We start from the raw sequence: 17,728 nt of genomic DNA, 5'->3' as shown, positions 1-17,728 counted from the left end.
ATTTCTCCAATAGTACTGAACGTAGTTCAATGAAACTTGGTACACATATTCATTATGGCCTAACGGTGATGTCAAGCTCGTGACAATTATTTTTAATATCGCCTTCATTTATGAGTTATATAACGAAACGTACCGAAATTTGCAGTGTACCACTACGTCTCGGTCAAATTTAGGGCCGGTCTCGCGGCCGCCGGACTAAAAACATAGAAAAAACCTAGCCAATCAACAAAAACCTTGCAGGTTAGGTCCAGTTAGGAACAGGTTCCATTAAAAACACATAAAACCTAGAAAAACTCATAAAAACACTAAGAAAACCTTTTGGCCGCGAGACCGGCTGTAAATTTGTCCGAGACCTGTGTACTAGCCATTTCTTCTAAAATACCGAACAGATTTTAATGAAACTTTGCATGTAGAAACCTAACCTCCCAACGGTGTGATGTTTAGCTCGTGACAATTTTTTACGTTTTGCCTTCGTTGGCGAGTATCTTTCTCTTTTCCCTCACTCGTGATTTAAACAGCAAAATTGTGTTTAAATTCGCAGTGTACCAGAGATTTCTTCTAAAATACCGAACAGATTTGAACGAAACTTTGCATATAGAAACCTAGCTTCCCAATCCCAATGGTGATGTTTAGCTTGTGACAATTTTTTCAATTTTGCCTTCATTTGCGAGTTATACGGAGAAATGACCAGCATTTCTCAGGCCGATTTTTGAACTTGCATTGACCAAGAGCCATATACATAAAGCCGTATAACTCGCAAACGAAGGCAAAATTGACAAAATTGTCACGAGCTAAACATCACCGTTGGGAAGTTAGGTTTCTCTATGCAAAGTTTCGTTCAAATCTGTTCAGTATTTTAGAAGAAATCTCTGGTACACTGCGAATTTGAACACAAATTTACTTTTTAAATCACGAATGAGGGAAAAGAGAAAAATACTCGCCAACGAAGGCAAAACATAAAAAAATTGTCACGAGCTAAACATCACACCGTTGGGAGGTTAGGTTTCTATATGCAAAGTTTCGTTCAGATCTGATCAGTATTTGAGAAGAAATATCTGGTACACTGCTAATTTTGGCACGTTTCGTCATAGAACTCACGAATGTAGGCGATATTAAAAAGAATTGTCACGCGCTTGACATCACCGTTAGGGTACGCACACAGTGAAAGCAGGTTTGCCCGCGCGAGCAGCCTGCTTCAACCTGCCACAAGAATGAACATAGGATAATCATGTAACTGTTCACAGTGAAAACCTGTACAGATAGGCTTCTGTATTCTACGCTTTCAGGCGCCAGCCTGAGCAGGTAACCAGCATGCTGGCAACCTGCTTTCACTGTGTGCGTACCCTTAGGCCATAATGAATATGTGAACCAAGTTTCATCAAGCTATGTTCAGTACTTTGGGAGATGTTTAAGGTACAGAATCCGGCCGTAAATTTGTCTGAGACGTACGAGTCTCTTGAAGCTATTCATATTTTATTAATGTTTGTTGTTAGTCTATATAATTAATCTTCAAAGTTGCGAAAAATGAGAACTGACAATTTAAAAAAAAAGTGCAGTGCATGTATTTTTGATTTCAATGGGTTTGCACCGCACAAACCCATTTCTCCAGCCGGGAGGATGTCGGGAACGCAACGTATTCCTGACATTGACATTCGGGTTTGTAGGGTAAATGCGGTATATTCCGACATCGTAGGTAATTCCGTCACTTTTCTAGTTTTTCCTTTATATTAAGCTTTGTTTTAGTTCCATGCGTTCATTGATGGTTGAAATGGTGACGTCATACATTTGCGTGTCGAAATACTGCAAAAACACTAGGTCTTGGCCATCTAGCGGGNAGACAAATTTTATTGTTGCCGTTTGACTGTTTAAGGGTAAAATTAGAGATTTGGGGTAACACGTGCATGGACTTTGTAAATGAATTCGCACCTTGAAAATGGCTTTTCATGGTCGAGATATGGAACTCACGGCTCGGTGAAATGGAATCACGGCTCATAGAAATGGAATCACGGCTGGCAAATCCATAGAACCACGGCTCAAAAAATTCAGTCGCAGCTCGCCAAGTAGATATATTCCATGCCTGGCTACAGGTACCTAGCCTGCATAGTGGCAAAGCAGAGAGTTTTTTAGACTCTTCCTCAAGTTCCAGGTCTCATACAGTGGCAATAGTCGTTGGAATTTCAACGACTTTCGCTGAAGTTATCGACCAATTTTTTTTACTTTACAACGACTTTCGAGCTAAAATAATAGGTCATTTATCTTTTTCAACGACTGCCAACTAATGGGACTCTTCCACAATAAACTTATGACGACTGCCAACAAGCGACTTAGCAAGACCCGACAAGATACGACTGTGGTACTGACCCGGACCCCAACAGCGCATTACGAGCGGCGGATGTAAATTGTTCAGCCCCGAGACAACGCAACCATCATATGTATTGAAGCTTCCAAAAATAATCGGACAGATTACGCCAGTGTTTTTTCTCCATTTAGAAGCTAGAATCAAACTTTCTTGAGGACATTTTCTGCATGTTATATTTTTATTTTAACCTTGACATGTAAGAGCATGTAGGTGTGCAATATATTGCAGTGTTTTTATGCATGATACTCATGCATTTTAACCAATTACGTACATCTGAAAATTTGTATGCAAAATATTATGATGTTTGTGTGCATGGAATGCACACACTTCAACGTAATACGCACATCTGAAAGTCTGTATATGATATATATCATAAGGCCTGTATTCACGTTACGCGTGCGCTTCAACACTACGTATACATCTGAAAGTTTGCATGTAATATATTACGATGCCTGTATTCATGATACTCGTGCACTTCAACAATACGTACATCTGAATGTTTGTAAGCAATGAAATGCGAGCTCGATGAAACTTCATAAGACCTAACGGTGATGTTCAACTTGTAAAATTTTTTCCATTTCACCTTCATTCCTGAGTTATACAGAAATTTGAGCCAAAATTTGCAGTGACCAAGAAATTTCTTTCTACTGAAATTTCAACTACTGAACGTGAACAGATTCGAACAAAACTTTGAATATACATTCCTAACCTTCCAACGGTTATGTTCAGCTCGTGACAATTTTTGGGGTTTTAACTTCCTTTTCAAGTTTTTTCCATTTATCTTCATTCGTGAGGTACATCGCAATTTGGGCCGAAATTTGCAGTGAACAAGAAATTTCTTCTAAACTACTGAATTCTAAACTACTGAATAGATTTTAATGAGACTTTGAATAAACAATCCTAACCTCTCAGTTAGTGAAAATTTTTTTGATTTTGCTTTCGTTCGCGAGTTATACGGATATATGGAGAAACTGGAGAAACGACCGGCATTTTTTAGGCCAATTTTCAAATTTGAATTGACAACGAGCCATATACCGGTACGTATAGCCGTATAACTTGCAAACGAAGGAAAAATAAAAAAAATTGTCACAAGCTCAACATAACCTTTGCAAGGTTAGGAATGTATATTCAAAGTTTTGTCCAAATCAGTTCAGTAGTTCAGAATTAATTTCTTGGTCAGTGCAAATTTCGGCCCCAATTGCTTTATAACTCACGAATGAAGGTGAAATGGAATTTTTTTTACAAGCTTAACATTAACTTTTGGTCCTGATGAATAAGTTGCATGTGTTTGGATATTAAAAGTTCCATTCAAATCTGTACAGTAGTTAGAAAAAATATAACTCAGTACTCACTGCAATGAGTGAGAGTGCATTTTCTCGTTGACAAAAACATAGTCATGGACAGATAGACGGACAGAGATATGATGAGCACAATAGGGCATTTTTTCCATAAATAAGAAAATGAGCTAAAAATGTTTCGTTCACTGCAAATTTCTGCACATATTGCCATATTACTCACGAATGAAGGTGAAATTAAAAAAATTTTCACGTGCTAAACATCACAATTAGGTCCTAATGAATACGTGTACAAGTTTCATTGAGCTACGGTCATTACATTGGGAGATATTAACTGCTCACTGAATTTAGATATTTACAGTAAGACCGGCAGCATTTACGGTCTCAAATTTTTTCGAGACGTTTGTAACACGCGCATATTCCATTGATGATATTCAACTCACTGGAAAAATTTATACAAGAATCATTAGGTTGCAAGTCAGATCACACGCTTTAATAATAATCAATGGGAAATTTGTTTATACAATTTTCTTTTGCTAATAAATGACTTACAAATGACATGCGAGATTTATTTTTTCAGCAAGTTACAGGCTTGGATGGGCAGCTCAATGGCAAATGGTTTTTACTCATATGAACTGTGTAAGCCAAAGATTCCATTATCATGGATGTTGAGGTTAATTTCACGGCACTAAGACACTTCTAAATAAAAATGGTTAAAACCTAATGGCCCAATACTTAGTGAACGAGATTATTATGCACAAAAAATGTACTACATAGACCCGAGAAAAAGGTTTGAGTGCAATTTTTCATTGAATCATATCTGAAGTTTGGATATAATTTTTGGTTGCCTTGGATGACAGGTTACGAGTCTAATGATCAGCCATATAACTTGAGAACGCAGCGGTCGTCGGAAATAAATTCTATGACCTAAACACGTGCTGAAGGATTTAGTGAGTTCTTGTTCGTGATTTAATTATGATATGCTACCCAGTTGAAAGAATGCTCATCCACGTGCCTTGGGAAGAAACCCCCTATTGCGAAATTAAATACCATAAATAAAGTGCGCATATTCTATTTTTCATTTACTGCATCTGAATCTCGATACTTTAATTGTAAGCAGATCTGTTATGTATTGAAGGAGTTATGAATAGTTAGGTTGCTTAAAAATACGTTCATTCGTTTTAATTAAAAACTAATTAATGTAAAAATCTGTAATAATTCCTGCGGCAGCGTATCGATAATAAATATTCATAATCCAAAATTCAAGCAAATCTGTTCTCTATTGAAGGAATTATGAGTGTCTGGGTTGAGAAAAAATCATGTTTACCTATTGTTTTTAATTAAAAAATAATTTTTGTAAAAATCTGTATCAATTCCTGTGGCAGCGTATCAATAATATCTACTCACATATTAAAATTCAAGCAAATTCGTTTAGCATTGAAGGACTTACGAGTGTCTGGGTTGAGAAAAAAAATATGTTCATTGTTTTTAATTAAAAAATAATTTTTGTAAAAATCTGTATCAATTCCTGCAGCAGCGTATCGATAATATCTACTCACATATTAAAATTCAAGCAAATTTGTTCAGTATTGAAGGACTTTTGAGTATCTGGGTTGAGAAAAAAAAATGTTTATTGTTTTTGATTAAAAAATAAGTTTTGTAAAAATCTGTATTAATTCCTGCGGCAGCATTTCGATGTTTACTCATAACTCACATATTAAAATTCAAGCAAATTCCTTCAGTATTGATTATTGAAGGACTTATGAGTGGTTCAGTTGCGCGAATCCGCAGCCAGGACCGCAGGCGGGTCTGCAGAAGTGTCGATTCAGTGAAGAAATAGGCCCATGTCCTGTTGCCAATTCTTGTGCTTGTCGTGACTTGATTCACAAGGTTGATTTTTATGTTTAGATCATTTCATTTGTTGAAATTCACTCAGTGATGAATGATTCAGGAATGTGTTACTCTTAAATTTGCAGCACACACGTGAACAACAGAGGTGCACATCCGTAGTTTTAATTTCTTCCCATTGTAACTAACTGGTATTCTTGGATATGCCTGAGAGAATATGAAATTCGCGAATCCCATTTGTGAGTGGCTCACATTTGTCGAACAAATGCACGTAGCCATATGTTAAATAGAGTTGAGGCTTGATAATTCTGGTGATTGAGTATTTAAAACTGAGTAAGCAGTTCTGGATAAGAGTAAGGTGTGACCTCCGTATTTTAGGGAAATCTTGCATTTGTTTACGCACAATATTTACGGTGAGGTGAAGCGGTGAATTCATTAGTAAAGAAACCTAAGAAGGCACCACTGGTTTGAAAAATTAAACCATTAATGCGTTATCTGTAGGTGTTTGTTGTATATAAAGAATATAATGTACATAGACCTAAGGTTATCTCATTATTAACGACTAGTGTTTTCATTGTCAAGTTATTGAACTACTGAAGAAACCTATCGACTATCGACTGCATAAATCCTATCGACTATCGACTGGCATGCGGTTGTTCAACGACCAGATGACCTTGAGATAAATTTTACACCGACTCTTGTGCCACACTATGAGACCTGGCTCAAGTTCATTTTTGAGTCCTATAAGTTAATAATAAGTAGACCAGTAAAGTATCTTGGATACCAGAATTATCCTACATAAGAAATCTGTTAAAATCTTGAGTAAATGAGGAAATTAAAAATGAACTGATTCTAAAAAAATTCTGGTTTGTCACTATGCAGGTATTTACTTCAAACTTAATTTTTCTGTATTGCCAAATTTTATTACAGTGAAATTGGCAATTAAAATTGTATTTTATTCACCCAATGGGGTTCCCGGGGAAAAGAGAGTTATTTAACAATTTTTATCGCGTGAGGTCAAAATGACCTCCAGCAGTGTTTCTAGGTATTGCACGAGCAGCACGACTGTCGGACTGCGGTGCTTTTAAGTGTTCTAGTGTTAAACAAATAATCCTATTTCCAAAAAAAAATTTTTAATACAACTTCCATAAATTAATCATTGTAAATTTTCCAATTATTTATACTCACAATTTCCTTATACGAAACTATTTCACGAACGAAACACACCATACACCTTACCAGTTTGACGGTTCAACCCAAAAGACGAACAGAAACAGTCCATCGGACATCCGCATGCAATTCTTCCAGTTAGATGAAACCCTAGATTGAGATTTAACACCGCTTTTTCGGATCGGATTGGAAGAGCGACAATTTTCACTGCTACACTGAGCCATGAAGCTGATTTTATATGTGAATTCAACCATAGAAAGTTCTTCAATAGTCGAATATATCTTCATTAAATTCGTTGGCTAAATAAAATGTGTTGTACACTTTAACACACATAAATATTTTCAGCCGGAATATGAGTCCTGAGCGAGGAGTTTTATATTAGATGCGGACATAATATCAGCCACTAGGAGCACATAATTAGATGCGGTCCTTAGCTTCTCAATATTCAAAGTATAACAAATGAAGAAATCAGATATGATTATTTCAATAAATTTGAAACTGTGTCGACCCTTTTCGAACTTGCCTGAGCGTTTTTTGCTGTATAATTGCAGTAGTTATGATTGAGGCAGTTCGGAGAAGTGTCGATTCGGTAAATCTGAAGCAGAAATGTGCATAAAAATTACAAAACTCATTTCCTGTAAAGATTTCTGCAAAAACGATCACCTTAAATACGTAAATTATTTAAGAATTCACTTTTCAATGTAGGTTATTATGTGGCAAGAAGAATGCTCAGTCAACGCCGATCTAGAGGTCTTGACCATAGGTCAGCACGCACCCAATTCCAACGGATTATCTGTCATTTATTCCTCAATATTGATAATAGTACTGTGACAGTTCGATGCAAAAAAGGAAATTGTCTACTCAAGCAGGCATCTACAAGCAAAACGTTTACGTTTTTTGTTACCAGCTTCTCATTTTCCTTTTAATACATCATGGATAGATAATATCAATATATTAGTGTTAATTTGTACGAATTATATCGATGTGCCTCACGGTCGTCCTTTCATCAACAATAAATTTGCGAACGCGAGTGTTTTCTCGCGCCCTATCACTCCATTTCCTTTCACTACAACCCTAACACACGTAATACTATTTTTACAACACTTCTCTTTAACTTCACTTCTTGTTTGTCTGTCTGTCTGTTTGCTACAAATCTTGTAATCGAAATTTAACACACTTCTACTTATCCTATCGATCTGAAATTTTGCATACTTGTTGAAAGTTGGAGACAATGCATGAATCAAATGTCAAAATAAATGATTTTAAAAAGTAAAAAAAAATTTTTTTTTCAATATTAAAAAAATTAAAAAAATAATTTCGTCTGCTACAAATCTTTTAATCCATATATGACACAATTTGACCTGTCCAATTGATCTGAAATTTTGCACAATTTCATAAAGTCAGAGACAATGCATGAATCAATTGACAGAATAAATAATTTTGAAAATTTACAAAATTTTCATATCTTAAAAAAATTTACAAAATTTTGATATCTTAAAAATTTTTTTAAATATTTTTTTCAATATTTGAAAATAAAATTAGAAATTCATTGTACATGTGTAACATCCAAGACACTGGATTGTTCAGAAGTGTTGTCTTTAAAAAGTAATTTTTAAACGCAGATTATTAAGTAATGAAGTTAAAATTGTATTGGCTGAAATTGAAACTATGTAGCAACTCAAAATTGAATTAATTTTAAATTTAGATGGAAAATTTAGGGCGAACAATTTCTTACAAACTTCTCTTTTCTTTGATTATTTGATTACTTGTCATTCACTTAGTTTAGCAGATAATTTTTTTCAGCTATTTGCTAAAGACTCTATGCTTCAGGAAATAGTTCTTTCACTTGAAGACCTTTCTCCAATAGTTCTATGCTATCCTTTATCAATTGATTTACTCTACAATTTTTATGATTGATTTCATGTGTGTATATAATCTTGAAAGCAAGCTAGATTTGTTTGGTTATAAGTCACGGCTGCGTTCTTTGGAGCCGTCAAACAATTGGCGCTCGAGTCTGTCACTGCACCATCTCGTGCAGCGTCCAGTCCGACATAAGAGTGCAAACATTCACTGACATTCAGAATCTTGGGTAAGAATGCTAGATTGATAACCCGCATGAAATGCATATTTTAGGGCTGGTAATCAAACTGTAATGTATAATGTCCTTATTGATAAAGTAACATACTTTTTAGCGAAGGACGTTAGTGAAAGTTTTGAATGTTGAAACTTCGGGGATTGAATTATTGCGGTTGACGAGATCTCACAGTTGTCAGATAAATATGATAAAAATAAATCCGGAATAAATATAGTTTGCTCACATAAATCTGCACGGCTTAATTCTTGGACTTTTATTTAAAAGATCAATTGTGTGAAATAGTCGTTAACATAAAAAGATTTACCTACCGATAGCCGATGAATAGGTCTATGATTATACGGCTAACGTTGTGCTGAAAAAGTCGCAGATAATTATAATAAATTTTTTGCGTACAGATACCAGGTGTTATTGAACATATCACTTTCCAAATACTCTTAAATATGCAAGTCCGATGCTGAAATTAAACTCAATGATGAAAAGGATGACACAAAAACGTCATTTTCTTTTAATAACTAAACTATTATTCAATGGGATGATGTTATGTATAAGCAGAATCAAGATTCAGTTTTAAAACGTACTGAAGATAATTTCCTTCCGCTATTATACGCACTACTTCAAACGTCCATATTTCGTTTGTATTATTATGAATTATATTATTATTATACTTTTATGAGGACATTTACCATTTTATGCTGATGTATATCATAACGTAGGTACATATTCATTATATATACGTAGTCAGAAGCATTGAACTCCACAATGTACAATAAAAATAAAAGTTACACTGCACGCCTTATAAAATAATGCCACATATGCGCGAGTGTTTCAAGTGTGTTGGCCAGTTACGTCTGAGTACGGGCGCCACGAAGGTGGTTTGCGCCGGTGATTGCATGGTGATGCCAGTCTGTGGCTTGACTTTTCACCATGGATTGCTAATTTATTCGATATCAATAGCCTTCACCTTGTAAATAATTAAAGAATTACGCTTTCCGCCGTTGCTAAATTTGCTCATAATGCACAGGCGAAACTACTTTTATTTTTGAAGGCAACGCCACTTTTTCATTATATATGAACATCGACACCAAAATTATTTGTAAACAGAAGTGCACACAAAAACATGGCGCTCTCATGACCAATCACACAAGATTATTCATTTTGCTTAGAAGTAAATTCCAAATAATATTTGTACGAATTTTCCTCAAATTCTTCAAATTAACTTACGTATGGTTATGTTTGATTTAACTTACGTTAACTTAAGCGTATTTGCACTACAGCTTACAAGAGATATTCGATATTCAACTATTCAATTAGATAATTCATATTTAAATTGTTTAGTCTTAAATTTACTTGCTCATTGATATTTTTCTTTCTACATTTACCAGTTGTAACAAAACTCCATTGAAAAACAATAAGTGTTTCTCCAGTTGATAATTCTTCATGAAAGTCTTCGTCACAGCATGTGGTTGGTCGTTACACCGACGGTGGAGATGGTGGTGATGGTGACGTGGCTAGTGGCGGTTGTTGCATCCGTCGGGGGTTCGAAACGCTCACCCGGTGCTGAACCCTGCTGCCAGTCACACGATCAGCCTCATCCGCATGAACACTACGCGCCTCGATCCCAACCGATATATTGGCCATCTGTACGAGAACCACTTAATGTGGATGTATATCCTCAACGTGCACTGAGGCATTGGGCTCCTGTTCAACCTTATGCGAGAACAATCGAAAATCAGCTAGGTCCTGATAGGATGACCGAAGAGAACGAACGATGGGAGTTCCTGTCAGATTTGCGCACCCTCTTACGAGCCTTCTTTGCTATTGACATGAACGACCATTATTCGTGCAAAAATTGCGGTTTATCACCTCCTGTAAATTTCAAACCATTACAAACCTATCATTTTTACTCAGACGAAAAGATAAACAAATGTCAGTATAACTACGTAAAAAGTAAACTAGGCGGACGAAGAAACTGCTCCAACGCCCAGTTGACGACTGAGACGACCTTAGGAACCACATCTGAAGCATCACCCACACCACCTACCAGTCAAATATTTTCGTCGACCCAGTCAACATCTATAAATCTTAGCCCAAAGCTCAAAATAGAAAACTACTATACGGCTTTCACGCGGGAAATGCAATCAGGACTCTCTTCAGCATGTCTAAACAGTAATTTCACCGAGAATGAAAAGTGCATAAAAGTCTGTGACGCTTTTTATGGCGACGATTGGATTTTGGTCCTAGAGAGACCGATTAACAGCAGCACTACGTTCAACCTTCTATGGCAAGACTACAGGAGCGGTTTTGGTAACTTAACTTCCGGGTTTTGGTTGGGTCTGGAGTGTCTGAGTAATCTCACAAATGAGCACATATACGAACTTCTCGTCGAACTGACTGACGAACAAGGGTTCGTACGTCTGGCACATTATTCCGGCTTCTCCGTTGGCAATGAGTTACAGAAATACCAGCTCAGCCTTGCCGAGTGAGTACTATGGAAATTACAATGCAACTGTTCGTATATCACCACAATACCGGTGAGGAATTAAATGAATCTTGTAAGATAGTTTTCTCTATTTTTAAGAATACATCTATTTTCAGTAGCAGTACAAAATAAACAGCATCATTACGATTTGAATTATTTTGAAATTATTATTGTTATTATTTCTTACTCACAAGTAAATTCGAAGATATTTTGATGAGTACTCTACCCTCAGCTACCTGGGGGGCGCAGCTGGGGACGGACTGAGCGGTAGCCGGGGCGTCGCATTCACCACCCCGGACCGCGACCAAGATGACCTTCAAGACAAAAACTGCGCCCTCTTGTGAGTCAATAATCATTAAACTGAACAAAATTTAGTGTAAATAGGCGTGAACTTTACTGGCGAAGGAGAAACTGTTATCGCAATCTTTGGAAACTACTTTGTTCTTAAATTTCACTTTTTCCATTATTCTCAACTATGGTCATTCGTGTTCTTTGATAAAAGAAATCGCAATAAAAATTAATATAGTAGAGGGCAAGTTAACGTACTTCTACGCTAGTCTCTTATTGATTTTGGAGAATAAAGCTGTGACCTAAATAGACCTAAATCAATCATACATCAGGCCGTTATAAATTCATTAGGCCATCTTAATTAGGCCATCAGATCAGCTAGTTTTGCGGACAATTTACTCAATCCTCAACCTGTGAAGACGTTAAATGATGTTTGAATGTACCGTCGTAACTGCTACGTTATCATGAACTACCGAAACATTTCAACAGGTTTGGAGGCGGCTGGTGGTACAAGAATTGCCTAGAGGTCCGAAATCAAAACTTCCTCACCGGCTTTGTTGGGTCCACTGAAGAAAAGCCATCAGGTGTTCGCTGGTTCTCGATGGAACCGAAAATGAAAATTTTGAGTGTGAGGATGCTGATCAGAAAAAACAATGGGAGCAACGTAGCGACAGAGAACACTAACTCTGCCACCACAATTGCCAGCACCACTACCACTACCGCCCCTATTACCACGACCAACCTCACCACCCCCACCACCACCACCCCCACTATCACCACCCCAACTACCACCACCACTACCACCCCCACCACCACGTCTCCATCTAATGATACTTCAACCTTGAACCAAACTGTTACTCCCATTGCTGGAGTTTCGTTGGGACTAACGGGACTCCAGCCCGCGAAAAGCAATTCGTCCTTGAATCTTTTAGAAACTGGTAACCTTGACTCACAATTACGATTCTCGATTCGGAATTTGTCAGATGTGGCGATGTCGGTGTCACTGAAAGCAGAAATGGAAGCCGCGCGGAAAACTGTTGTAATGTTCTACAACGAGCGAACAGTCAAACTAGATGTTGTAAACCCCGAAGTTTGTCCATACCACATTAAGGGTAACGACAGAGTGTGCGGACTGTATGGAGATTCTAACTACGGGGGAAACTGGTTCGTGATCCAGAGGAGGGATGCAACAACCAGCAAATCCTTCAAACGTCCATGGAAAGATTATGTCGATGGATTTGGATCATGGGCGACTGGATACTGGATGGGACTGGATTGCATCCACGTGTTGACCAGAGACTTGCCCACGACTGAGCTGCTAATCGAACTCACCAATGCTGAGGGGGTCGTCGCTATTGCTCATTACATGGGATTTTCTTTGGCCCCATCCACTTCTCAGTATCAATTTCGCGTCAAACAGTGAGTAAATTCTTTTGATGAATGCACCTCATAAACGTTTCTTCTTTTACCGTATTTTTTCAAATATCCTCTAAAAAATTCAAATTTCGGCGACTTTATAACGATTGATTCCGTTTCCGTTGCAAAAGCCTTTTTCTACAAGATTTAGTGTCCTCGTAAAATAGATGTTTCACCTTTTCGCTCCTCAATTTATTATTAGAAGTAAGTTACATTGGTACACGTGTTATTTAAGATTTTTCAGTTTCCCTGAGTTAATCCTAAGAAGTAATGTGGAGTCTCAAATTACAGCAAGATCACTCAATAAATTAAATTAATTTGAACCGAAATTACGTAGATCTTCATCTCATTTAAAATGCCTAGGTCAAACTCGCTAATATAAAAAGTTCAAAACTCGTTTAAGTACAAATACAACCTCATTACACGTCGCGGCCGATTTCTCGTCTGTGATCGATGGGTTCCAACTAAAAAGCCGTCAGCAATTACGGCTTCATAATTACGAATTATCGTAAATATTTTTTATGTTACACCCACATGCAGGTTCCTGGGTGGTGCGGCGGGCAACGCCCTCGCCTCAACCGAAGCGTCCAAGTTCAGCACCATCGATCTCGACAACGACGCCTTCAGCGACGGAAACCTGGCCTCTATGTCGGTATTGTCATGGTGGCTATTAAAATTATCACAGCCCTAAAATAATTTAATATTAGAGCTCATTCTAAATGCTATGTGGTAGAATGAATATTTTGGGAGCAAGATTCCGCAAAAGACATTCTTCTAACGTAAACTCATTTGTCGTTTATGTTGTATTATAGATGATCTTCTTCAAACCTTTATTGCATATGATTAGAATGACAAGCTTTGGCTCCAGATTCACTGAGAATAAAGAAATTAAATTAATTTGAATTTCCACGTAAGTCACTCAGATCAAATTTTGATTTGCGCCTTTGTCTCAGTTTACTGGAATTGAAGCTATTCATTGATAACACATTCATTCCGATTTTAGAATGCAAATAATTTCATGCATCGTCATTTTCTTTCTAAATCAATCCAAGATGATGAATCATATTTAAATACAATATTCTCTCCTGCTCGTACGAACGTACAATTCTCTCACAATCTCAATTATGTTTCCTCTCAATCATTCTCTGAATTGAAACTGCCAAAAAAATCTTTCAAACCACCTTGCTGATGCTCAGCTCGGGAGGAGGCTGGTGGTTTGGTAATGGTAAGGCGGACAGTCCAGGGAACAACCTCAATGCCGACCGATTACTGGACAAACTTCAGTCTTCTACCAAGCTTCTCTGGCACACCTGGAACTCGAGTGCGCCGGTGGTACGCACCAAGATGTCCATCCGACACAAGCCCTCGGAGAACATGAAACTCTACGTGGCAGCTGTGTCTGTCTTCAGTGAGGAAACTGTCTTCTCGTCAACGCTAGAAGCAGTTTCTGTGATCAACCGAATTCCTCAACCAAAACTAACAGAATCCACTACCCGTGCTCCCGAGACTAACACTCAACTAGATAATTTAAGAGCTTGGGTAAAGCCGTTTGCTCAAACTGTATCGTTACAAGAATACGCACAGCTCTCAAGGTTAGCTTACGAAGCACAAATATCTGTTAGCAAGTACTACAACAGCTGGAAGTTCTCAACATCAGACGGACTTGGACCTTCAGTACCTCCTTACAATCTGCAAGTACGTGGGAAAGCCTGCGGTCGTTTTGGCGACTTGGCTTACGGGAAATTTTGGTTTATGGTGCTCAGGCGAGATAGAGCTACGGAGAAACAAACTTTTAATGTACCCTGGCAACAATACGTGAATGGATTCGGTAACTTGGCTGATGGTTATTGGCTGGGGCTCGAATGCCTGTATTTAATGACAAACTCGGCCATCAAGCCCACGGAACTTCTCATCGAACTCACCGACGCTGAAGGCACTGTGGCCATCTCCCACTACTCCGGAGTGTGGCTCGATGGACCTGAGGTCGACTACCAATTTCATGTGGAAAAGTACGTGCTAAATTTTCCAAGTTATAATGTTTTCACGTGTATATATTTTATCTTCTTAATCCGATTCCTAATCTATCATCCGTGTATATTGTAATATAATACAGGTAAAATATGGAAGTTATTTTATGTTTTTTCATCAATCTTATAGACACGAACATGAATTTAACACGCCTCGAAGACTTCCTTCTTTGTTTAGAGCCATTTTAATGATATGTAACAAGCATAAGGCAAAATAGGCATTTGATTATGCACGTGATAACCATTATGATCGCATAGAAAAATGTAATGCTGAATTAGCCCAATGTCAGACAAGAGATTCGTGCTTCTTGCAACGCTAGTCCACTATTACTTCACGCCTGTCACGTTGCGCAAATTATTTGGGCTCTGTCTATTTGGTCTGTGTGTGTCACTCCCTTTCCGCACTTGTCAAAAACACTGAAATTCGGACACGAAATGATTAGTGAATTGTCCTCCTTCATTTGAGGACCTGAAATTTGTGTTGTTGCCCCGAATTAAATAAAACATACTACATGAAGAAGCCCTAAATATATATGTATAGTGTGTTATCTCTGCATCACATTACTATGCAGTAACCGTCCCTAATTAATAATAATAATATAATAATAGCGGTTTCAGCGTTTATTAGGCCGTAGGCCTGTCACCGATTCTTAACATCGCAGAATATTCACAGCATTTTGAGGTCTCGAACTCGCAACGCACTGCTACAATTCTGCTGTTCTTAACCGCCCGGCCTCCTTGCCGATTCTGACCAGAAACCGACGCCCAGAGCTGGGATCGAACCCGCACCTCTCTAGTGCGTCAATCTTGGTACTCTGAACTTTAACCACTGTGCCACCCTGGGCCAACCACTGGGCCACCCTGGGCACAGTATTGAAGTTATAGTATTGAAATTAATACCGTTACGACCACAGGCTGCTTGGCGGGGCAGCGGGCGACGCGCTCTACGGCCTCAACGGTCGAAAGTTCACAACCGGCGACCGCGACAACGATGGACAGCCGGACATCAACTGCGCCCGCTTGTACGTCTTGCCGTTATCAACGTTGAATAATCTAATAATCAACAAGAAATACGTTGAATAATCTAATAATGTAACTTGGGTCTATATCATGATACTAATGTACTTATAATGGCAAACACGCATACACTAACCAAATACACAATACAATACACTAACCACAGCCCCAAATTAACCTCCCGGTATCGTGACATAGTGTGACTTCACCATGAACATTTCATCTGCTTGCGCAAGATATTCATTTTAGAACTAAATAAAGTGATCTTTGCCTGATTTATAACTTATCGTTACTTTTCCTCTCAAGGTTCTAACATTTATATGATGACACTCATAACAGCTAATCGACGGCCGCAGGTCGCAGGAAACTTGTGGCACCTAATGTTAGACCCTAGCTAGCCAGCATGATTCAATCTACTACGATTTACAATGATGTCTTTTAATGAATTTTCACATGTGGCAATGATTTTGTTTCTATAAATGTTCCATTGGATATATTTAGCCCTCTTAATTACATTTTAATGCTCTCACAAATTATTTTGTTATGCGTGTTTTCGGCCGCGTATTGTATTACAGACTGAGAGGTGGATGGTGGTACGACAGCTGCGGACCCTCCAGCACGGCCAACTTCCTGACGGGATTCTTCGCGCCCAGCAACCGAGGCCCTGGATGCTCCTGGCAGACTTGGCGATCAGCTGCTCCTATCGTCAGGGTTAAGATCCTTCTCAGATCTCCTTCCAGGCACTGGCTCTACGTCTAATACTACCCTTGATCTGACAATGAATATAAAGAGATCGGACTTTCAGCATCAATTTTACGCTATCAGGTTACGTCTACCATCACTGCCCCTAATCACGCCACATCACTTATGTCGCCGGCCTTCAAAAGAACCAATCTATTTTGTAAAAGATATCGAGTCACAACTTTCTTGTCCGATTGAAAATGTCTTTTAGTTATTATATGGCAATAGATACCTAAAAATCGTTTTCAGCGACGCACGCGAGGTGAGTGCAGTTTCTGAAAATTGACCACCTATATATGTGCGATTGATGGTAGATATCAGGACGATGAGTTAGATTTACTATTGATAATGGATTAAAGCATGCTGCATTAACTAATGTTGTAGTAAATATTACGATGAAATAAACCTGATCTATTTTAGGTTTTTTTAATGTTCATGAGATAGTAAAATCAATTAGTTCATCAGTTCCCATCAGTCGCCAAAATATCTTTTCCTGTATGAACCTGCAATTATAATCAGCAATGTGGATGTGCTGATCTTCTTTTGATCTGTGTTTGAAATTCTTGCGAGATCTTTAAACATGTTTGTGCCACCTAGAAAAAATCTATACAATAATTATGTATGTTTATTCAATAAAGGAATTTATTTCAATCTATCTTTATATTTCAGGATACTCTTCATTGCGATTGTCGTGCATGCGAATTGCCAATTGACATTGCAGATCCCAAGCAAAGAAGTTACGATCCGCAGTCATCCTAGAACGCACTAGAAATCCTGCGAATATCTCATGAAATTCGTAGATATCTTGTCCCATGAATTCAATTTCATCATTCACGTCAGATATTAGTATTCATGAATTTAGTAATTCCGTTTGCTGGCACCGGAATTATTATTATCATTGACTCACAAGATGTCTGAATACTAATTTCCTAGTCCACGGTTAAGTTGATGCGCCGTCTTGGTCGTCCTCCGTCTCCAAGTTGTCGGCAGGTC

At 38.0% G+C, this 17,728-nt stretch overlaps 2 protein-coding genes across 2 annotated transcripts; both read left to right on the top strand.

Moving 5' to 3' along the window:
- Window positions 1–8,703: 8,703 nt before the first annotated feature.
- On the top strand, window positions 8,704–12,476 carry LOC125178127 (tenascin-like). The gene is made up of 5 exons (XM_047881188.1): window positions 8,704–8,761; window positions 10,224–11,246; window positions 11,479–11,586; window positions 12,024–12,410; window positions 12,467–12,476. Exons 2-5 carry the CDS (start codon window positions 10,225–10,227, stop codon window positions 12,474–12,476), a joined length of 1,527 nt encoding a protein of 508 aa, XP_047737144.1. The 5' UTR covers window positions 8,704–8,761; window position 10,224.
- Window positions 12,299–17,367, top strand: LOC108678299 (tenascin-R). The gene is made up of 5 exons (XM_018166679.2): window positions 12,299–12,953; window positions 13,491–13,598; window positions 14,147–14,959; window positions 15,892–15,999; window positions 16,570–17,367. The coding sequence occupies exons 1-5, from the start codon at window positions 12,526–12,528 to the stop codon at window positions 16,751–16,753; spliced, it is 1,641 nt and encodes a 546-aa protein (XP_018022168.2). The 5' UTR covers window positions 12,299–12,525; the 3' UTR covers window positions 16,754–17,367.
- Window positions 17,368–17,728: the final 361 nt, after the last annotated feature.

Source organism: Hyalella azteca, unplaced genomic scaffold, assembly GCF_000764305.2.
Source record: "Hyalella azteca isolate HAZT.00-mixed unplaced genomic scaffold, Hazt_2.0.2 contig7276, whole genome shotgun sequence".
Taxonomy (NCBI): domain Eukaryota; kingdom Metazoa; phylum Arthropoda; class Malacostraca; order Amphipoda; family Hyalellidae; genus Hyalella; species Hyalella azteca.
This window is presented reverse-complemented; position numbering and strand designations above follow the sequence as displayed.

Bases quoted from the DNA above. Each gene is read 5' to 3' on its own strand.
- LOC108678299 (XM_018166679.2), top strand. From the start codon at position 12,526: ATGTCGGTGTCACTGAAAGCAGAAATGGAAGCCGCGCGGAAAACTGTT. The intron at 12,954-13,490 runs GTGAGTAAATTC...ACCCACATGCAG, and splicing joins TATCAATTTCGCGTCAAACA to GTTCCTGGGTGGTGCGGCGG. The intron at 14,960-15,891 runs GTACGTGCTAAA...TTACGACCACAG, and splicing joins TACCAATTTCATGTGGAAAA to GCTGCTTGGCGGGGCAGCGG.
- LOC125178127 (XM_047881188.1), top strand. From the start codon at position 10,225: ATGTGGTTGGTCGTTACACCGACGGTGGAGATGGTGGTGATGGTGACG. The intron at 11,247-11,478 runs GTGAGTACTATG...CTCTACCCTCAG, and splicing joins TACCAGCTCAGCCTTGCCGA to CTACCTGGGGGGCGCAGCTG. The intron at 11,587-12,023 runs GTGAGTCAATAA...ACATTTCAACAG, and splicing joins GACAAAAACTGCGCCCTCTT to GTTTGGAGGCGGCTGGTGGT.